We start from the raw sequence: 19,277 nt of genomic DNA, 5'->3' as shown, positions 1-19,277 counted from the left end.
GCAATTAGCGAAGGCGACCGTGTGCCCTTGTGCTTCTTAACTCGCCGTCGGGTGTTTTACAAACGCATGGACGAGTGATCTGTTCCGGCCAGCTGACTCATTTCAGCAGAAGGCGTCTCTAGATGGCTTGTTACTAAGCCATGTTGTTCCATGTACTAAACGAATGTAGAAAAAAAAAAAGATACAGGGGGGGGAGGGGGTGGCTCTAGACAGTGTCTGTTCGGTCGATTGCCCGTCTTTACTTATTCCTTTTTTTTTTCTTCACTAATTTGAGTATATTGATAAAAGCGGAGACACTATCTTTCTGCGTTTATTTGTTTTCTGAGGGCTGGATCGTTCGACGCAGTCTGCACATTAAGCATGTTTCGGTGTTTTCAAGGGAAGGGGATGGGGTGGGCACAGGGGGAGGGGAACAGTTTTGTAGACGTATAGTGGTACTTTGTGCGAAGATTAATGAACTCGCTCAGCCTGCGGCCATTCGCATTCGCTGACCCACGCCACCGCTTTCTAGCGACGCGGCGCGTCATTCCCGAAGTGCAGCGACCGCTCGACTTCATGCTTCGTGCTCAAAAAGCTTCTTTTGCGCGAAGATTTGCGAACGGGTGCGCGGGGGAAAACGCGACGACCACGTTGTATGGAGTTCTTTTTTCGACAAGCGACGCCTCGTGCGGTTATCGATTATTGACCAACGAGGTTCCAAGGTCAGCTAGCAAGAAGACCTCGCGCTACTCAGAACTCTCCTCTTTGAGATTTCGAACTTAAACACCTATGCACTTTTGTGGTGATCTGAAGGGATTCGTTTTGGGGGAAAGCTCCCTTACAAGCTGCGCCTTCTAGCCTCTGCAAGCCTGCAACCAAGGGTGACCCGAAGGAGCTTGGAAACCTCCTCTCTCGCGCATGACTGCTATAGCCTCTCTCGCCTCTGTCGCCGGTCGGCGTCACGCTGGCTTCCTGTCGCTCCTTTCTCCGCTTCCTTTCAGTCCTCTCGAACATGCCGTCTTACCTGGCTTTCTTGTCGCATTTACCCGTCACCTCCACTGTACTTTCATTCTGCGTTTTTGCATATCGCTTCGCGCACGTGTGTGTGTGTGTGTGTGTGTGTGTGTGTGTGTGTGTGTGTGTGTGTGTGTGTGTGTTTGTGTGTGTGTGTGTTAAGAATGGTTGCGTGCCTGCGCGCGCGTGCGATTCCTCCTACTCCGCCCCCCCCTCCTGCACCGACCCTACGAATTCCACTGGCGCGCCCCAACCGCCGCCGTGACCCCTCCCCCCCCCTCGCCCCGCCAAATAGAGAGTTCCCTGGGGGAATTTTTCTCGCTCCTGTCCCGCTGCCTAGCTGCGCGAAATGGGGAGACAGGAGGGGGGAGGGGGCTCTTTGTTTTTAATTGGACGAACGAATAATCCTGTTAGGTCGCCTCTCTACGAGCCCCTGACACCGCCCTGTCTCGATTCAAGAACCACCTCACCTCCCCCACCCCCCTTCCTCGCGCACTCACTGGCTCACCCTCTCTGACTGAGACACACTCTCACCCTCTCTTCTTTGGCGCAGCCGACTGTCGATCGCTCGAACCGACCGGACAGGGGAAAAAAAGGCGGCGGCTCGCTGAATTCGACTTCCCGTTTTGCCTTTTACCCCGGTTCCGGATCTTTCCTCCGCCATCACCGCAGCATCCGTATACTCTTATTTATTTTTGTCTTCTTCTTCAGAAAACGCTCGAGGAGCTGCCGTCTGTCTTCAAGCTTCCTTCCGCCTTTGTTGTGATTCTTTGGTCGGTCACTTGCTTCGTGTTTCTCGCTTTTAACACGCCTCTGGGGGATTGAAGCATGCGGAGACCACGTGGAGCAAACGAATTTACCCTTTACCGACAGCCTCCGAAGCGTTTTTATGTTCGTTGCCTCTCTGCACAGAGAGCTTATACAGCTCCAGGCAGGCATGTGATAGAAGGATACCATCGCTGCCGTACTCTCGATTTTGAAGCTTCGTCTTGGTCATAAGACGTATGGGGGGAAAGAAAGAAAAAAAATGAGAACATTAGACAAGAAAGCTCTGCCACTAGCATATCGAAGGGGAGAAGTCGTGACGCTTAAAGCTCACTCCGTGGTAATCAGACGAAAATGAAAGAACTGTGATACGTGAAGTCACTACGCAAGCGCAGAACAGTCACTCAAATGTTGCGTCAAAGCGCGATAAGCAGCGCTTGATTGCAATGAAGTTTGGGTGTGTCGCCGCTGACATTCATTTACGTTCCGAATGTAGGACAGTAAACGCATAGCGAAGGCGCAAATTTGTTTCTGGAAAAACACTTTACCGAACAGCACTCTCTTGACGAACTCATTCTTTGAGTTCGTCACAGAGGTTTGCAAAGAGTGTGATCTACCGCTCTTGTGTTGTCTCAGTAGCAAACTGAAAGGAAATGTACGCTACCCCCTCTGTGGTTTTTGCCACTGGAACAGGCGTCACATCGTCGCACTTGTAGCCCAGCTGGTTTTAGAGCGCAGCGCTTAGGCGCCAGTTCCTGCGCTTGGCGTCGGCGTCGTCCCTCGGCGTAACTAATAATAATAATAATAATGCCTTTATTTTCCATCTCAAGGATGTGGGAGGGGGAGAGAAAAAGCTACATATCCAGCTTGACGGGCTCTCGCCTCCCCGATACAATACATGATGTTTAGAAAAAAAAAGGCAAACAGTACAAGCATATCAGTACAGTCAAAAAGGAATATTACAAATGGCAATTTTTACAAAAATGTACAATTCCAAAAAACAAAGTGATGTGCATAATATGTCGTACATTTCAGACAGAAAGTGCCGCCCTTTCACTTATAAGTGAAACAAAATGACGCAAATCTTTTGACCGGGTGCGTTGGAGATTTAAATTGTAATGTTGGCACAGGTTTAAGAGATGTGGAAGAGTGTTTCTGAGCATATGTTGTCCGTAACCTGTTCTGAATGAATGTATGTGCCAAATATCGGTGTTTCTGGTTGCGTAGGCTAAATTTCTTTTCTGCAGTGATGCCAGTTGTGCAATGAACGAGGCGTTATTTTTGACCTCTGTAATGTATTTAGTTATTAGGCGGTATGCGTACAGACCATGAATTGGCATTATGTTGTCTTTCATAAAGAGCGGTTTAGATGGGTGGTCATATGCTACATTGTATATTATCCTGAGCATTCTTTTCTGCTGAATGTGTAATTTTCGTAGATTCGCCAAGGATGTTCCCCCCCAGACCAAATGACAATAATTTAGATGCGAACAGAACAATGAATTGTGAAGGAGCAATTTTACTTTTATAGGGAGGATGTTCTTATGAGTGTAAATCGATCCGATGACACGTGACAGTTTAGATGCTACGTAGTTTGTGTGGTCATCTCACGTCATTTTCTCATTGAAAAGTACACCTAGCACTTTAAAGGAATTTACTATCTCTATTTTTAAATTATTAGGAATGATATCATCGTTAATAGGAACATCCTTGTTTTTTGGACGGTAAATAATGGCCTTTGTTTTGGAAGTGTTAATTTTTAGAGCGTTATATTTTGTCCACTTCTCAAGCTGCCTAAGTGCTGTATTTGCTTTCATGATCACGTTCGAGGCAGACGAGGCTGAAAAGAATAAGCTGGTGTCATCAGCATATATGACCATTTTCATTTCTCTGTCTATCTGTGTTATGTCATTCACGTATATATTAAAAAGAAACGGGCCCATTATGCTGCCTTGCGGTACGCCGGAAGAGAGAGTTTTAACATTGGATCGGTGACCGTTTATTTCAACATACTGTTGTCGACTTTCGAGATAGCTGCTCAAAAGCATCAATGACGTTCCTCTAAAGCCATATACTTGAAGCTTTTTTAAAAGTAACTTGTGGTTCAGGTGGTCAAAAGCCTTCGAAAAATCTACATATACACCTAATGCTAAATTCCTGTCATCAAGTGATTTTAGAATGTATTCTTTTTGTTCTAATAGAGCGAGTTCGGTGGACCGGTGTTTCCGAAAACCAAATTGTGAAGGTGTCAGTATATTATGCTTACTACAAAAGTTATTCATCCGGGTCAAAATTACTTTCTCAAGCCCTTTCGAGAAAACGGGTAGTATTGACAAAGGCCTATAGTTTGCAAAGTCATTCTTGTCACCTTTCTTATAAACAACTGCTACTCTTGCAATCTGCATTTGCCGAGGAAAGACACCATTTGCCAGACAAAGGTTAAATATATGGGTGAGACTCGGTGCTATTACATCCATAACATATTTCACAGGTTTCACCTTAATACCGTCTTTGTCACAACTCCCGGAATTATTTAATGAAAAAAATACGGTCATTACTTCGGTCTGAGTGACAGGACTTAGGAAACATGTCTGATTCATGGTACAATTTATGTAGTCCAGAGCCATCACATCATAATCACTTCTCTGGAGATCAATAAAAAAATCATTAAAGGCATCAGCCAACTTCCTGCCTGACAATTCTTCATTTTCCCGACTAATTTTTATAACTTGGTTTGATAGAGAGGGAGGATGAAGCACACTTTTTAACTTTTTCCACGTCACGTCAGTCCTAGAGGTTGAGTTAAAAAAGAAATTGCAATAATACTCGTCTCTAGCGGTTCTGATATCTTTCGTTAGTTTATTACGAAGGCATTCGTATGTTTTAAAGAGATCAGAATCGCGAGTTTTCAGGAACGTCTTATACATCCTATCCTTCGCTTGAATTCTAGTAAGTAGATTTGGAGTTATCCAGGGTTTACGTATTTTTTTTGACTGCGCAAGGTACTTGTAAGGAAATGATGCATTATATAATTTCACAAAGCTACTCAAGAATAAGTTATATGCATGATCTGCTTCTGTTTCGCACAGCGAACGAGCACAGCCAACGCCTCCTTTAAAGAGATGCCTGCCGCGTGCGCCGAAAACCTGCTGCCCTTACCTTTCCCCTTTTCCTCCTTTCCACTTGAGGTGGTAGCTAGCGATCTTTGCGGATGGTCGCTTGCAACACATGCGCACATGCGCACATCACCGCGCCGCCGCTACCGCCGCGACACCACACCACCCCAGCCCCCATGGCGGAGATAGGGAAGTAGGTGGCGCCATCTCTTGACAATCGACCGCAACTCAAAGCGCGACGGCTACAATGGGTAAGCGAGCGACGCCGCAGGCATCTTTCTAGAGGAGGCGTTGGCACAGCGAACGATGAAAGAGTGAACGCGGATGAAAGACGCCGGTAGCGATGAGAGCGCGTGGAGGAAAGCGGAGGAGGAGGGTAGGGCGAGAGCGTGAGAAGAAACGCGCAGTGCCGCATGGCGAGACGGGCTCTGAGGAGACAACCACTGCGACACGGCGTGAGAGTATAGCTGTTCACCGATGTTAACCGTCTGTTCGCCGATGACGCCATCGATGAGGCATGCGGCGAGCGCGTTAACCGATACCATTTATGGAAACAAAGCGCTGCATGAGCGTAACTACGTCCACGGCGGCGGCTGCTGTAAATCACGCCCACACGTCACCCACGCGCTGCCTCTCCCGATCTCGTGATTAGCGAGGCAGTTGCGCCACAATTCGCTGCGTTTGCGACGTGGCACAGGAGACATTGCTTTATTGCGTGGCATTGCGATATTCAAATTGTCTGCGCCGACCAGTATATCGCCAAATGAAAACACATATTGAAGCTGCGCTCAAATTTCGCATTAGGGATTATCGTAATCGTCGATGAATTTTTTCCCTACTTAATTCGTAATCTATATTGTTACGGGAAGGAAGAAGCGTTCGTCTATTTACAGGTAGCTTTTAATGGCTGAGCCAACAAGCGTAGAGCATCGAGTGCGCTAAACACTTCTTCGTCGTCTCCAAGACCACCATCAGCGTCGTCTTCTTTCCACATTACCGACTGTGACAATATGTAGATATATGTATAATATATAATCTGTTTATAGCGTTCAACACTAGGAAGGCACTACATCGATATAGGTGTTGGCGTCTTTCCGAATATTTAGCTTGTGACAGATTCACGTCTTATGACATTATTTTACTTTAGTCAGTCGCGTAGTCATTTCATTGCACGTATCGCGGTCACCCGCTTGCCACCGACACCCATTGCGATATTCATTACAATCAAATCTCGATATATAGAGAACAAGGATGTAAGGGATTATCGGACATAACGAAATGACGTTACATTTATTGTGTTACTTCTTAACTCGAACGCGTATTTTGCTGCTATCGCAGGAAGCGAATATCTGATGGGTGGTCTGAAATTCAAGCCACGCGCCTCTATGTATGCAGATTTCGTAGCGTCTGCATTACGTTTCAGCCTTCATTCGCTCTCTCTCTCCTTCGTCGTTGCGCAGCAACTGGGCTTCAACCCGAACCTGAAGGTGAGCCTCCAGGACCTGACGGCCCAGCTGGAAGAAGAGATGGCGTCGGTGGCCGCCGGAAACGCGTCCACCACGTACGCGTTCGCGCTCGCCTCGTACCAGCACGAGCTCAAGCACCTGAAGTGAGTGGCCGCGTTTTTTTTTTGCTTTTTTTGCCTGAGTGTCACTTCTGTCATACTTATTAGTTTTTAATCAAAGATATGTTTGTGGAATTGTAAGGGTTTTTGATGGCGTGGTTAATGGATACGACCATGGATAGGGACCGTGGATGGGTGAATGTTCGGCGAAGGATCTTGAATGAGGAGAAATGGGGAGAATCTGCAGAATCTGTGGAGAATCTACTAGAAATGTATAGAATCTACTGCGGTGACTACAGTGTTGAGATGACTGTGGGGGTGAAGATGTGCAGAGGGCAAGGAGGAAAGAGGGAGGGAGAGGGCATAGATAAGCAAAAGGCAAGGAGGTTAACCAGGCGGAGAGGGAAAGGTGGATGTGTGGTTGTGAGGGAAGAAGTTGGGGAAGAGGAGGGCACGTGCAGAGAGGAAGGCAACTTTGGCAGTTGCCTGTTGTGTGACAGATATACACGGCTAAAAGTGAGACGCACTTTCACGACAAAGTTTTTTTTTTTTTTCACGCGCGTCCGTGCGTCTCGATGACACGCCCGGGTGAGGGGCAGCCGTGCAAAAACTGTGTCGAAGGTCACCGTCAAAATAGGTGGAGCGGAGCTCACACTCTTGTGAACCATTACTGGAGAGTTTAGATTAGATCCAAACCTTACCTATCTGGTTACGTTAAGTTGAACAAAAGTAAAGCAGGTTTGGGGTTAAAACAAAACCCAACTTAGCCTAACCAATGTGGCTCGAAACAGTGTAAGCTACGTTTACTTCGGCGGTCATGTTTGGTGGTCTCTGCGCAACGTTTCTTTGTTCTTAGCTTTCTTGTCGTTAAAATTCCTTCGCGTCTTTTTTCTCTCTGCCACCTTCCTTTTTGGGTAGGACCAACTTCGAGCAGGCTCGCGAGGAGCGCGACCGGCTGCGAGTGAACGTGGCCGAAGCCAACGCGAGATCGGCGCTCATCGCCCAGGAAGTGGACGAGCACCACGCCCGGATGGAGAAGGCCTCCGAGAACCGGCTGCTGTGAGTTCGGCTCGCATTTCGAGCCTTACTTCTCGCGCCAAATCTTTGCTCGGGGCCGGCATCGTCCTTCAGAATAAAAAATAATCAAGGAAAATTGAAATTCTATTCTCGGAATATTTTTACCAAGGTAACTTCTGATTTAGAATGCAACCGTTTTCATTTACATGTGTCTGGCTGGTTCGCGAATGATAACGTTTGCTAAAGTTTTGTCAAGTTCTGTCTTCTTTTTTCTGTGTTGAGAAGCATGTGTTTTTGCAGTGACGGTTCTGCTGTCACAAATTTTGACTTATCAAGTGCACTTATAGATGAGAGGCGCATCTGCAGCGGTGAGCTCTGGGTCGTCTACACGTATATGTTATTTGCGACATCGTCAATGCGCAGTAAAGTACTGCGGAAGGTGTCTATATATATTTTTTTTGACCTCACAGAGATTTTTAAAATAACCTTTGTGAGCTGGTAGCATGATTCCAGTCATTGAGTTGGATTACCCATAGAGGCGGACATTACTCGCACGATTAATCGAAGTGCATGCACCACTAACTAAGAAGTGTCACTAATTACCTTTCTTACAGCGCATGTTGCACCGTAAATGCTGTATTCGCGGGCTTCCTTCACGCTCCGAAAATCACTTTTATGTAGCTCATATTGAGCAACAGAAAGGCGTATCGGGGAGTTGTTGTTGCTCCACATTGTTGCTCCTCCTCAGACTGCTCCACAATTTTCCCATTGAACTTTTTCATCTAATTATAATGTCGAGGAGCTATATAATTGATTAAGGCTAATTATGTAATTAGGCGGAATGCAAAAAGAAGACGAAGAATCTGAGTATATCTAAGCGACGGCAGAACCTTGGTTCTGCCAAGCCTACGTGGCATTTGCATATCTTTACTAATCTTGATGTGTGACAGTTGGTACACACCACCCCGTATATACATATATATGCCGACTATGCGCGTGCATATATCTCCGCCCCGTGCAGGACCCTGGAGAAGCGCCACACGGAGCAGCTGCGCGAGGTGACCGAGGAGCTGCAGCGGGAGCGGGAGACCACCACGCTGCAGCTGACGCGGCTCCGGCAGCGCAACGAGGACGAGCTGTCCGCGCTGCGCGCCGAAGAACTGCGGCTGCGCGCGCAGCTGGCCACGCTCGAACAGGTGCGTCGCGGTCACGTGGTCTCGGGGCTTGATTGAGGGCTGGCTTTGTTTTTTTCCGAAAGTCTGGAGAGGTCTAGTTCTCGCCAGAAGTCTTCAATCTGGAGGGGGTATTCTGTAAAAGTCCACCTAGTGAACTATCCATTTCGGCCGCTGCTGATTGGATGCAGCTGTAGGAGCGCGGAGGAGACGAGCGGCCTTAACCAATCAGCAGCGGCCGAAACGGACAGTCCACTAGATGGACTCTTACAGAATACCCCCCCCCCTCCCCCAGTAATACGTTCCGCGGTCGGGCTAGACGGCAACACGTGCTCGGATGTCGTGTTCAATTCGTGCCCTCATTTTTTGCATACGCATCCTTTAGACAGGATGCGCCTTCATAGTCTGTCGGGTTCATCATAGGATGCTATACCGTAACGCGACAAATTTCGCCGCGTTGTTGAAATTTTCCTCCGTCTGTTCAACCGCCTTGCAGGATGTGTACGCTATGTCCGATTGGACACAAAGCGCAAGCATGGCGTAGTTTTCACACCATGATAGAACACTGTGACGATTTCGCAATGTGAGCGAACCAAAGCACCTTTGCGGGAGTTCGCTGAACTAATGCTCTGCCTTGAGAAATCTTGCCTCTGCCTGGCAGTTTGGTCCGGCGTACTCTGTGCAGAGTAGCAGGTCATCGCATACTAGCGTAGACCGAGCATTGTCCTTTCTCCCCTCGTTTTCGATTTTCATGTCCGGGATAAATGTATTACGTAATCCCTCCTGAACTAATATTCAAAATTGATGGAACTAAACGTTGAATTTAGCGTAAAAGAACTCTCTTGAGGATATATTGCGGTAGCACATGAATGTGAAGTGAATAAACATATATATACACGGAAAGGCCTTCGCATCGGATGACCAAGGTGCCTCTTCCGGGGTTTCCAGGAGAATTGCCGCCTGGAACTGGAACTGCAGGAGTACTCGGAACGGTACCGCGAGCTCCACCGTCTGGGCGAGAGCCAGCAGAAGGAACTCGAGAGCGTCGGCCAGCTCAAGCAGAAGGTGAGCAGACGACACTTCTGCCGACGTCGAAACATGGCCGTTGGAACTCTGCGACTTGTCTTTCGCGTATAAATGAAGGCAATCGATGTTTTACGATTCCGTGAGCCGCGGACTTAACTTCTTAGCATCCACGTAACTTCGCCATCAATTAATCAAGCGACGTTTTTTGGTTCTAAAGGAACGCGCCGATTCCGCTTTAGCGATACTCAGTTCAGCGAATAATGACGCCTTGTAACTGCCAATTGAATATTTCCATTTGGAGGTTTTGCCGAAGTTCATACTCGTAGCCTGACGGGGAATATGCAGAGCAGGCTCTTCTGGAGCTTACTGTAACCAACCTCTGTCGTTGGCATTATCCTCGACCTCCTGAGCATGGACGGGCCACAAACGTGAGCGAAGCTGTGGTACGTACTTGTTTCTTTATAGTTAGGGGACACCGAAAAGTGCTGGTTACTCTCGAAATTCGAACAAAACTTGTCCAACTCCCGTTTTTTTTTTCTTCAGGCTTTTTTGTGTGTGTGTATTGTTTTGTTTCTCCCTTCAGATTGCGGACTTGGAATCGGGCCAGACGTTCCTGAACGACGAGCACTACCAGAAGATCCTGCAGGAACTCGAAGTCATGCGCAAACAGAACAAGGCAAGTTAACTGCGCACTTCTCGCTCTCGCCACCCGTCGTCTTGGCACCGTGTACGCATGGTGGGAGACGGCGCCTTTTTTCGCAGCCGCCTCGACGTGAGATCGCTGATTGATGATTGCCCAGAGACGCCGTGGTTTTTTGTTTTTCTCGGCCCTCGTGTTTACAGCCTGAGCTCCATCGCGTTTTCTCATCAATCAGTCGACGAATAAAAATTTTTTTTCTGATGACAAAGCGATGATGTCCGAAGTCGACGAGCGCCCTTGTATGAGTCGTTAATGGTTGCAAGTGTCAGATCGGAGCGTGAAGAAAACAACTACAAGAAACGAAAAAAAAAAACGCAACAAAATGAGGCCGCGGTTTGTTTTGATTTCGGCTTCTTTACATTATTGTTTTGACTTGGCGTTTACCGAGAAGTGGCGCATGCCACGCAGATTCGTACGCCCGTTACTATAGTGGGAACTCCGGCGCTGTAGTAATAAGGGCAGCCGCAAGAATGGTGGTTCAGCCAGCGTGACGTGATGGCTAGCTAGTACATTAGCTTGCCTAGAGTTCGTTGTTCTTTTTTCAAACAGTTTCTTTTAGTTTGCAAATGTAACGTCTTGAACAATGCAGTTCCGTTACGGATGCAGCTACTCCTAATGATTGTGTGTGTGCTCAGAAACATATATGGCCTTCTTGCGCCTAAAAGAAGAAAAAAACCGAACTCCTTGGAAATTTAGAAATATAAAGCGTGATAGATAAGGCGACAGGAATACCTCAAGCCGCGAGCAGGAAAAATGGATGAATCCGTGCACTGATCATCATCGGTAATTCTTGTTGGAAACTCCATAGGCCGACCGGCTCGCCTGTGGGAGGTGCGTGGTTCGATCCCCCCACCGCCTGGCGCCCACTGGCCTATCGGGAGCCTGCAACTGGCCAGGAGGTGCTGCGACAATTTGATTGTCCTACTAAAGTATGCCGAGGCCGTTCGATGGGGGCAGCAAGGAAACAGCGCGATATCTGGAACGCTGACAGAGGCGCGCCTATGGGAACTTCCGATAACGCTCTCCGCATCTGGCCAAGTTCATTCCGTAGCAGAGCGAATTTTAGGGAGTACATGCGCTCATACGTTCTAGCACGCCGAAGCCTAGTCGGACGCTGGCCACGTGTGCCTCAGAATCGGCGCTGAACTTGCTGACGCGCGCGCGCGTCCTACTGAAACAAAAATCCGACACCATTCCACTCTGTGAAAGCGTATGCACATGAAGCTGTGGCCGACGTTAGAGAAGCACAACCGACGTTAGACAGGCACCACCACCAGGAGCGACGATGGTTAACCAAAGACAAATAAAAGTACTTGTCTGTAAGACAAGTCTAGAAGACAAGGGGAGGGGGGGGGTAAGTGCACTTGCATATAAGACAAGTCTAGAAGATAATTAAGGGTCCTTGTCTGCAAGACAGCTCTAGAAGACAAGGGGATGAGTTCACTTGTGTAGGACACGGAACCGTTTACTGAAGCCCGAGGCGTCCCTCGTTCGACAGCGGCTGACCCCCCTTTGTCCTTGTCTGCGTCCGCCTCGGTGCGCGCAGGAGTTGAAGGACAGCAACGACGAGCTGACGCTCGAGCTGGAGACGCTGCGCCAGCAGCTCAACTCCGGCTCGGGTTCGCGCTCCTCGGCGCACGGCAAGCGGCACCGGCGCTCGGGTTCCTGGGTGTCCGACTACTCCCGCCAGGGGGGTCTCAAGCGTCGGGGCAGCGAGGCCTCCTCGTCAGGTGAGTGACGGACGGCTATGGTGTTGAGATCCCGGCCGGGCGTCCGGTACGACGTCGAGAACTCGCCGCCGAGCTAATAGAGACGTTTAGCGTGTCCGGTATTCGGGCAAGCGCGGGCGGTTTTCCGGTTTAGCGGGGGCGCCAACCTGAGCGGCCAGATTGGTGGCGCCAGCTGGTGGCGCAAAGCTTAACCACACAAACACAGAGCTAATTACTATATTCTGCTTAGCTGCTGGCGTAAATTTTCGACAGTGGCGTAATCGTGTTCACAATTACGCCACTGCCAAAAATTTGCACGGGTGGCGAAGCAGGATATGGTGAGTTACTGCAGTTTTAGCTCTGCGTTTGTCTGGTTGAGCTCTACAACACCAGGCGGCTTCACCGCTCACGTTTACGCCCCGAACAACCGGTAATCCGCCCAAACCGCTCCCGTTTACCGGAATAGCGTACAAGCTAAAGGTCTCTAATAACCCTCGTATTCGCTAGCTGGTCTGAAATCGAAGCTGTTCCTCGACTCCTTGGTGATGACGATGCTGACAGCTAAAGCCAACCCATTGTGTATCGGGGGTTTGCGAAAGTCGATTGGCCCGTGTGAGCTATAGTTACGTGTTACCATATCATTAGCCAGCACTCCGCTTATCCTTGCTTTACCTCGTAATGTTACCTGTGCCTAAGACGATACCGTAATCAGTCTGTTCCCTTCCTTTTATTTCCGCTAATACACACATCGCCTCTAGCTTATCTCCTCATGAGACCGATGAGCGCTCCAATCAGATTTGTGTGCCAGCAATCCCCAAACCGAGTGTTAACGGTAGGCAATAGGACAATGTGTTTTAATAACTCTCATCGGCGATTCCCATGATGAGAAGTCGCTTGCGAAGTACTCCGTTCCTGTGCATTTGAGCAGAAGCCTAGAGCAACGCGGTCACAATGTTTGCGACCAGAATTTGCCTTCCACTGGTTCTAATGACCATTTCAGTGGTAAAAGAAAGGTGGCACCTCACTCTCGAATCGAGGTTGTTGCGGAGGAGCGTTCTAGTATACCGGGTAACAGAGATGTTACGGGGTTTGTCCTCAGGCTCGAAATTCCTTGCCAATTCGAACGTTTCTTTTTTTCTTGGCACTTGAATTACAACGCTTGAGACAAGGGACTGCAGCAGTTTCTGCGGTAGTCCCTTGTCAAATGCAGGGTGATTCTCCTGTCATAGAAGGCCAACTAGCCTGAATTTCCGTTTTAGTAAAGCACTCTCTTCTTTCTCGAAGATAGCCGGATTACGCACGCTATACATTAGACACTCTTTTTTATGAGATTATGACACTCTGATATGAGACAACTGTTATATGAGATTTATTTCTTGACGGTCCTTCTTAACCGGCGTTTTTATTTCTTTCTTTCTTTCTTTCTTTCTTTCTTTCTTTCTTTCTTTCTTTCTTTCTTTCTTTCTTTCTTTCTTTCTTTCTTTCTTTTCTGAGCGATTGTAGAAATTGCGCCGGCCTGGATATTTCGATTATTTGTCGTTAGTTCGTATGTTAATAAACGTCACTTACCATCGATGTTATTAAATGTTAAGGGAGGAATGTGCAATGAAGTTCTACTCCAACTTTCATATTAACTTGCCTGATAACATGATTACTTGGACTTGTTCTTCTAACTATAACTGGCATATCAAAATTAGGCCTGACTAAAACGATTCATGACATCCAAACTCGTGCGGATATTACGCTTGCATATGGAAAACCGTGCTGATTACATTTAAAATATGAAAATGCACACTTTTGTAAATGCTTGCGCGTTTTCATTTTTAACAATTCAATATAGAAGTCCATTCCGAGGTTTAATGACATTGACAAACGTAGATTGAAAACAAAGGTTGTTTTGTAGTTGACAGGGAGTACTCACTCGAAAGAACCATTGTCTAGAACCTCCTTGCAAGATAACAAACAACTCGTATATGTTATTCAAAACTTGGAACTGGCAATACTCGAAGGAAGAAAAGAAGCATTAATGAGCTGTGAGTAGGAGCAAAAAATTCAGATGGCACTTATGCTATAATCAAGAGTTCGACTAAAACTTTAGTCACTTAGCGTATAAGAAATTACACAAAGTCACTGACCGAGTCAAAAGTTAACTGAAATTTCGGAACCCATACGAGTACTTTCCTCGCAATGGTACATAATGTTCACAATGATATACAATATTCATAACGACATGCGCTAAACCCGCCGTGGTTGCTCAGTGGCTATGGTGTTAGTCTGCTGAGCACAAGGTCGCGGGGTCGAATCCCGGCGATGGCGGCCGCATTTCGATGTGGGCGAAATGCGAAAACACCCGTGTACTTAGATTTAGGTGCACGTTAAAAAACCCCAGGTGGTCCAAATTTCCGGAGTCCTCCACTACGGCGTGCCTCATAATCAGAAAGTGATTTGGCATGTAAAACCCCATAATTAAATTTGTTTAACGACATGGGCTCCTTATTCGCATTAAAGCGGGTGCCATATAGGGCGTTCCAACTAAAGTTAGCCAAGATGAAAACAGAAAATAAAGATTTGAAACATACGGCGCAAGAAACGATTGTAAGACTTACGGTGTTTTATCGTCGGACCACTGATGGCCGAAGACTGAAGTATACTATCTTGCATTGCGATTTTTAAAGTGCATAAGCATTTCTGTGCCTATCCAACGAAGAAACCCGGCCATCCGTACGTCACGTAAGACGAGATTGCTTTCAAAATGGGGCCCGCAACAGCGACCGAGTTGACCGCCATGCTGCCTCTCGCTGCAACGCGACCCAAGTGGCGAGAACACAGCGCACACGAAGCTATCAGCACTCGTCGCACTCTGTCCCCATCGCAGATCGTGTTCAAGATAGGGCCCGTGCGGCCACTCCATACGTAGCCGCCGCCGGAGTTCGGTTAATTATGGTTCGCTTCGAGAGGAGGCGTCTACTGTTCAATTACGTCACGTAGTCCACTGTTGCACTGTATACACTGTATGCACTGTTCAATTACGTCACGTACTACAGCGCGCGTCGGCCAGTGTTGTTCTTCCACGAAGCAGCAGCGTCATCCAAACTCACCATGGTATATAGCATGTGTGAACATGGCTACTACTCGCCTCTTTCTCGTCGTCTCATTCTGGTCTCAGTTAACATTTCGGTGTTGCAACCGCGCTTCTCAGTTTCGTGATTATTTCGCAGTGTTTCTCGCAATTACACCAAATAGTGAAAGCATATGACGACGAAACAGCAGGTGGTTCGTAGCAAACACTTAAGCATCATTTAGACAATGCCCACAGGAGGTTCCGCGTGTAATTTTTTTTATATTGTCGCTTTTCTACCAACTTGGCTAACGTTAGCTGGGACACACTGTACTACTGTGCCTCTCGAGTTATGAACGGCTCGAAATAACAGACGACGCAGTCTCGTTCATTATAACTCCTGCGCGTGACCTGTAGCGTAATCGAGACAAATCGACAGAAGCCAGAGGGGAAGAAAAGAATACGAAGAAAATCATAAATAATAAAAACAGTAGTGTTTCGTGGTTCTTCCATCCTCGGTGTGCGTTCACGCTTCCGGTTCCGGCGAGCACGTTTCCGCGGTTTTCATCGAGCCATCGTTCAAGCGTGAAATGAAGACGGAAAACGTCATTTATATATATATATATATATATATACACACGCTCCCCCTTCCCTCTTTATTCCTTTCAGTTTTTTGCCGGAAGCAGCGCCCGATTTATTGGGCCCGTACCTTCTTTCGTATTTGCGGCTTCATTTCATCTGTCTTTAATGTCCCTCTTAGACGTTTTACGTCAGTTTTAACTTCTGCTTATATTTTCCCGCCGTATACGCTTCTGCAGATCCATACGACTTCTGCTCTTACGTTGTCCGCTCTTTTTTTTTTAAATTTTAAACTCTAGCGTTTGTTTTAGCCACGGTGTACGTATGTGCTTCTTCCTAACTGCAGCACTTCTGCTTCGTCTTCTGTATCACTGTTGTCGTCTGTTTCACGATTGTCGTCTGCGTTAACCCACAGCGCTCCTCTTCCTAGCCTTTTCCTTCTTGTTGTTTTTTCCATGTCGTCTGCTTGCCACCACATTCTAGATATGCATGTTCACTTTTTTTTTTTTCACTTGTAAGTACGGTACAGTCCTGTGCTGCTTGGAAGCATACGTTTCCTGCCCTAGCGAACGAAATTGTATTGGCACCACCGACACTGTTTTTCTTTATTTCTTTCTTTTTTCGCGGCAATTTTTCTCAACCCTCACGAGGCGGCGCCGTTGAGAACCTTGCACCTGAGCGCCCCCTGGGTCTCATTCGTCATTTCCAGACGACATGGAACATTGCGACGCAGAGGTGGCACCATGTCGTTTTTTTTTTTATTTATCAGGATACGCTCTGGAAAAGTGTTCTAGTAAAATAACATAAGTTAAACACACGCAGCAAAGCTACGGTATTTCGCGTCCTTGCCCAACCCAGGAACTCGACTGATTCAAATTTTTCTTTTCTTTTCTGCTTCACCCTTGAGGACGCAGGCTGCTGTCGGTGTTATTTATAGGCGTCATCCATCTAGTTAGTTGCGTAAAAATTCTGGTGACATGTTTCCCTGGCGCTTAATCTCGGCGTCCTTTATGTTTCCCAAGTTATTTTTTTTGTCTTATTATAGTAACGCCAGCACCGCAAACTTCATAACTGTCCTTGTGTTTCCGAACTTTAAGCTTGATATCTCCCGCTTTCTTTTTTTTTATTTACTCGCACAGCCGTTCGTTGTGATTTCCTGACGTCAGGACGGGATCCAGAATTCAGGGAAACTGAGGGGCTCAATTTTTTTAGCAGCAGCGATGTGAACTCAACTGATACAAAAGCCAAGGAAAGAATAGGACTAATTAAACTAATTTCTTTCTTTTTTGGTGGGGGGGTGGGAGGAGGTCCGGGCTGAAATGCAGCACTAATAGACTATGTCCAAATCTAAGCCCCAGCGACGGTGTCCTCAACCAATCTTGAAGGCTATGCTCCCGTTGACTGCTCTCGCAGGAAGCAATTGCTCAGGGGTAAACGCATCACAGACGGTGTTTCGGACAGTGCCTATTCTCAGTGAGGGTTGAATTTGCGACAAAAATTGAAGAACGGGCAACTTCCTGAACTCGCCACCTCCGCATGACAATACTGACAATACTTGACAATACTTGAAAATTTGACAATTCTGCGGTGGCTGAACCCCCCCCCCCCCCCCCCGTCCGCTTCCTTGGGTAATTTGTATGCACGTACTAAAACCTAGCGCTAGGTGTGTTAGCCAGCGCCACTTGTGTTCATGGCGTCGAATGTGGAACATCCTTGCAGCGGCATCCGATTGGAAGCAGACAACTGCATGCAAGCTATGCAACGAGTAGCAGAAGTCGGCTGGTAACACTCGTCTAGTAGATTTATCTTGTTCTTTTCTTTGAAAACAGTTTGCAACATTGTATTTTGAACGAAAACGGCGCAACTTGTACATTTCTAGTGGCGCTGTTGTTGTTTTAAACCTTTTTCGTGTGTGTATACTTACCCCTTATTTTACAACGCTCCTTCCACTTAACGTTCTACCGCTCTACTTTGGTAAACAGGCTCCTTGATCATGATTTCTGTTGACAATCCCTTTGAATATAGACGGTGATAAACAATCCCCGAGCCTGCTTGAGGTAATCAGATTTTACTACAGTGGCGAGGTAGGTTATCCAACGCCGCCTGTCGATCGAAACGATCGCTGCGTTTTCATTTTTGTACTTTAAAGCGCGCCTCCGCGGTTTCTGGGGGGAAATATTGCAACGGTTGCTCTGAGCGTCCGATCAAAAAGAGGGACGTTTCTCAATCGACTTCTCGTCGCGTACAAATAATTGGGGAGCGTCACTAGAGCTGCATTGTAGGCTTCCCTGTGGGTCCCTAAAGAAGCCTATACTGTAACTGTAAGCGTTACTTACTAGCAGGGCCCTCTTCATTTGAATAGAGGATTCGGAGAAAGGTGCTATACTTCCCTGGGTAAATACTGTTAACACCGCCACACTGTTTCGTCCATCCGTCCGTACGATGAAGTCGAGGAAGAGCTTCGTACCGTTCGCTAAAATCATGGTCTATCAACCTCACGCGCAAAGGCGTTTTACACCCGTCCGCACCATTGTGAGAGCATAGTGTTGGTATAGCTGGTCGCCATTTACCGCAAGGAAGATTTGCACACAGCAAGGTCATCGTCGGTTTCTATCCTTACTGTGGATTAGCCTTTTTGTGTCGGTAAATGTGTAATTCTTCCCATTCTTTATTACCCTCTCAACTAACACCGTCCCAGGGAAACGAAGCGAGTGATCTGCAGACGTGTCAAAAAGGTCAAAAGAACAAAAAAAAAAACGAAATGAAGCGAACGTTGATCTGTATGGTCTTTCACGCTCTGTTACCTCATATTGCTGTCTTACTCAGTGCCTTCGTTGTCTTTCTGCTCCCGGTTTCCCCAATTTCCCAATCCCCCTTTCCCCAATTTCTCCCGTATTCCTGGCCCACCCCTACCTGCACCGCAGAGGAGTCGGATGACGACATCCCTATTGCCGGCAAGATCCGCAAGCGAGCCGGCTTCTCCGCGAGCACTGGCTCTGAGGGTAAGGTTTCTTCACTTCCTTCCTTCTCTGCCTCTCAGTCTTGAGCACGTTTACTTCTTTATCTTCTCAGCCATATCTTAGTTCATAATCTCGTTCGCGTTCACTAGGGGTCTCCGTTTGTCTTCGCCTTTCTTTACCCGCGACATTATGTGCGGGGGAAAAAGGAGGCTAGAACGTGAAGCTCCTTAACGTCCTTCCTTATAATATACATTTCTTTTTCTCTCTCTCTCTGCCTTTCTTGGAACCCACTTACGCTTGAGTTGGTTCAACCATTTTGTGGGGTCGTTCATTTCGTACTGCACCCTTTCATATCTCTCCGCCTTTATTTGGTTTATTGTTCTTTCTCTCGTTGCTTCTTTTCTATTCTCGCTCGGCTCACTCCGTCGCTGGCCATAATTTTCATTGTTTTAGCTTCCTGTCTGGTCTTTTTGCTTGTTGTCTGCTGTTCTGTTTGCGTTCTTCACCGTCGTCTGCTTCCGCCGCCGCCGCCGTCTGCATCGTCTGCATTCCTCTTCTGTCTTCCATAACTGCCGTCCGCGCCGCCGCCATTTTGCCGTCCATCGGCCGAGACTTTTT

The 19,277-nt window shown here is 47.3% G+C and overlaps 1 protein-coding gene across 4 annotated transcripts in view; it reads left to right on the top strand.

Moving 5' to 3' along the window:
* LOC135896388 (ninein-like protein) overlaps window positions 1-19,277 on the top strand; it is a 317,995-nt gene that overhangs the window by 281,017 nt on the left and 17,701 nt on the right. For 3 of the 4 annotated variants that reach the window (XM_070521840.1, XM_070521839.1, XM_070521838.1), the window contains exons 3-9: window positions 6,335-6,483; window positions 7,357-7,497; window positions 8,477-8,651; window positions 9,576-9,692; window positions 10,237-10,329; window positions 11,900-12,083; window positions 18,624-18,701. In XM_070521840.1, coding sequence (XP_070377941.1) covers window positions 6,335-6,483; window positions 7,357-7,497; window positions 8,477-8,651; window positions 9,576-9,692; window positions 10,237-10,329; window positions 11,900-12,083; window positions 18,624-18,701 — 937 coding nt within the window. The remainder of the gene's footprint in view (window positions 1-6,334; window positions 6,484-7,356; window positions 7,498-8,476; window positions 8,652-9,575; window positions 9,693-10,236; window positions 10,330-11,899; window positions 12,084-18,623; window positions 18,702-19,277) is intronic. The other variant, XM_070521841.1, reaches the window with a different exon arrangement.

Source organism: Dermacentor albipictus, chromosome 7 (genome assembly GCF_038994185.2).
Source record: "Dermacentor albipictus isolate Rhodes 1998 colony chromosome 7, USDA_Dalb.pri_finalv2, whole genome shotgun sequence".
Taxonomy (NCBI): Eukaryota; Metazoa; Arthropoda; class Arachnida; order Ixodida; family Ixodidae; genus Dermacentor; species Dermacentor albipictus.
Note: the sequence above shows the minus strand (reverse complement) of the source record. Positions and strands in the feature narration are given on the sequence as shown.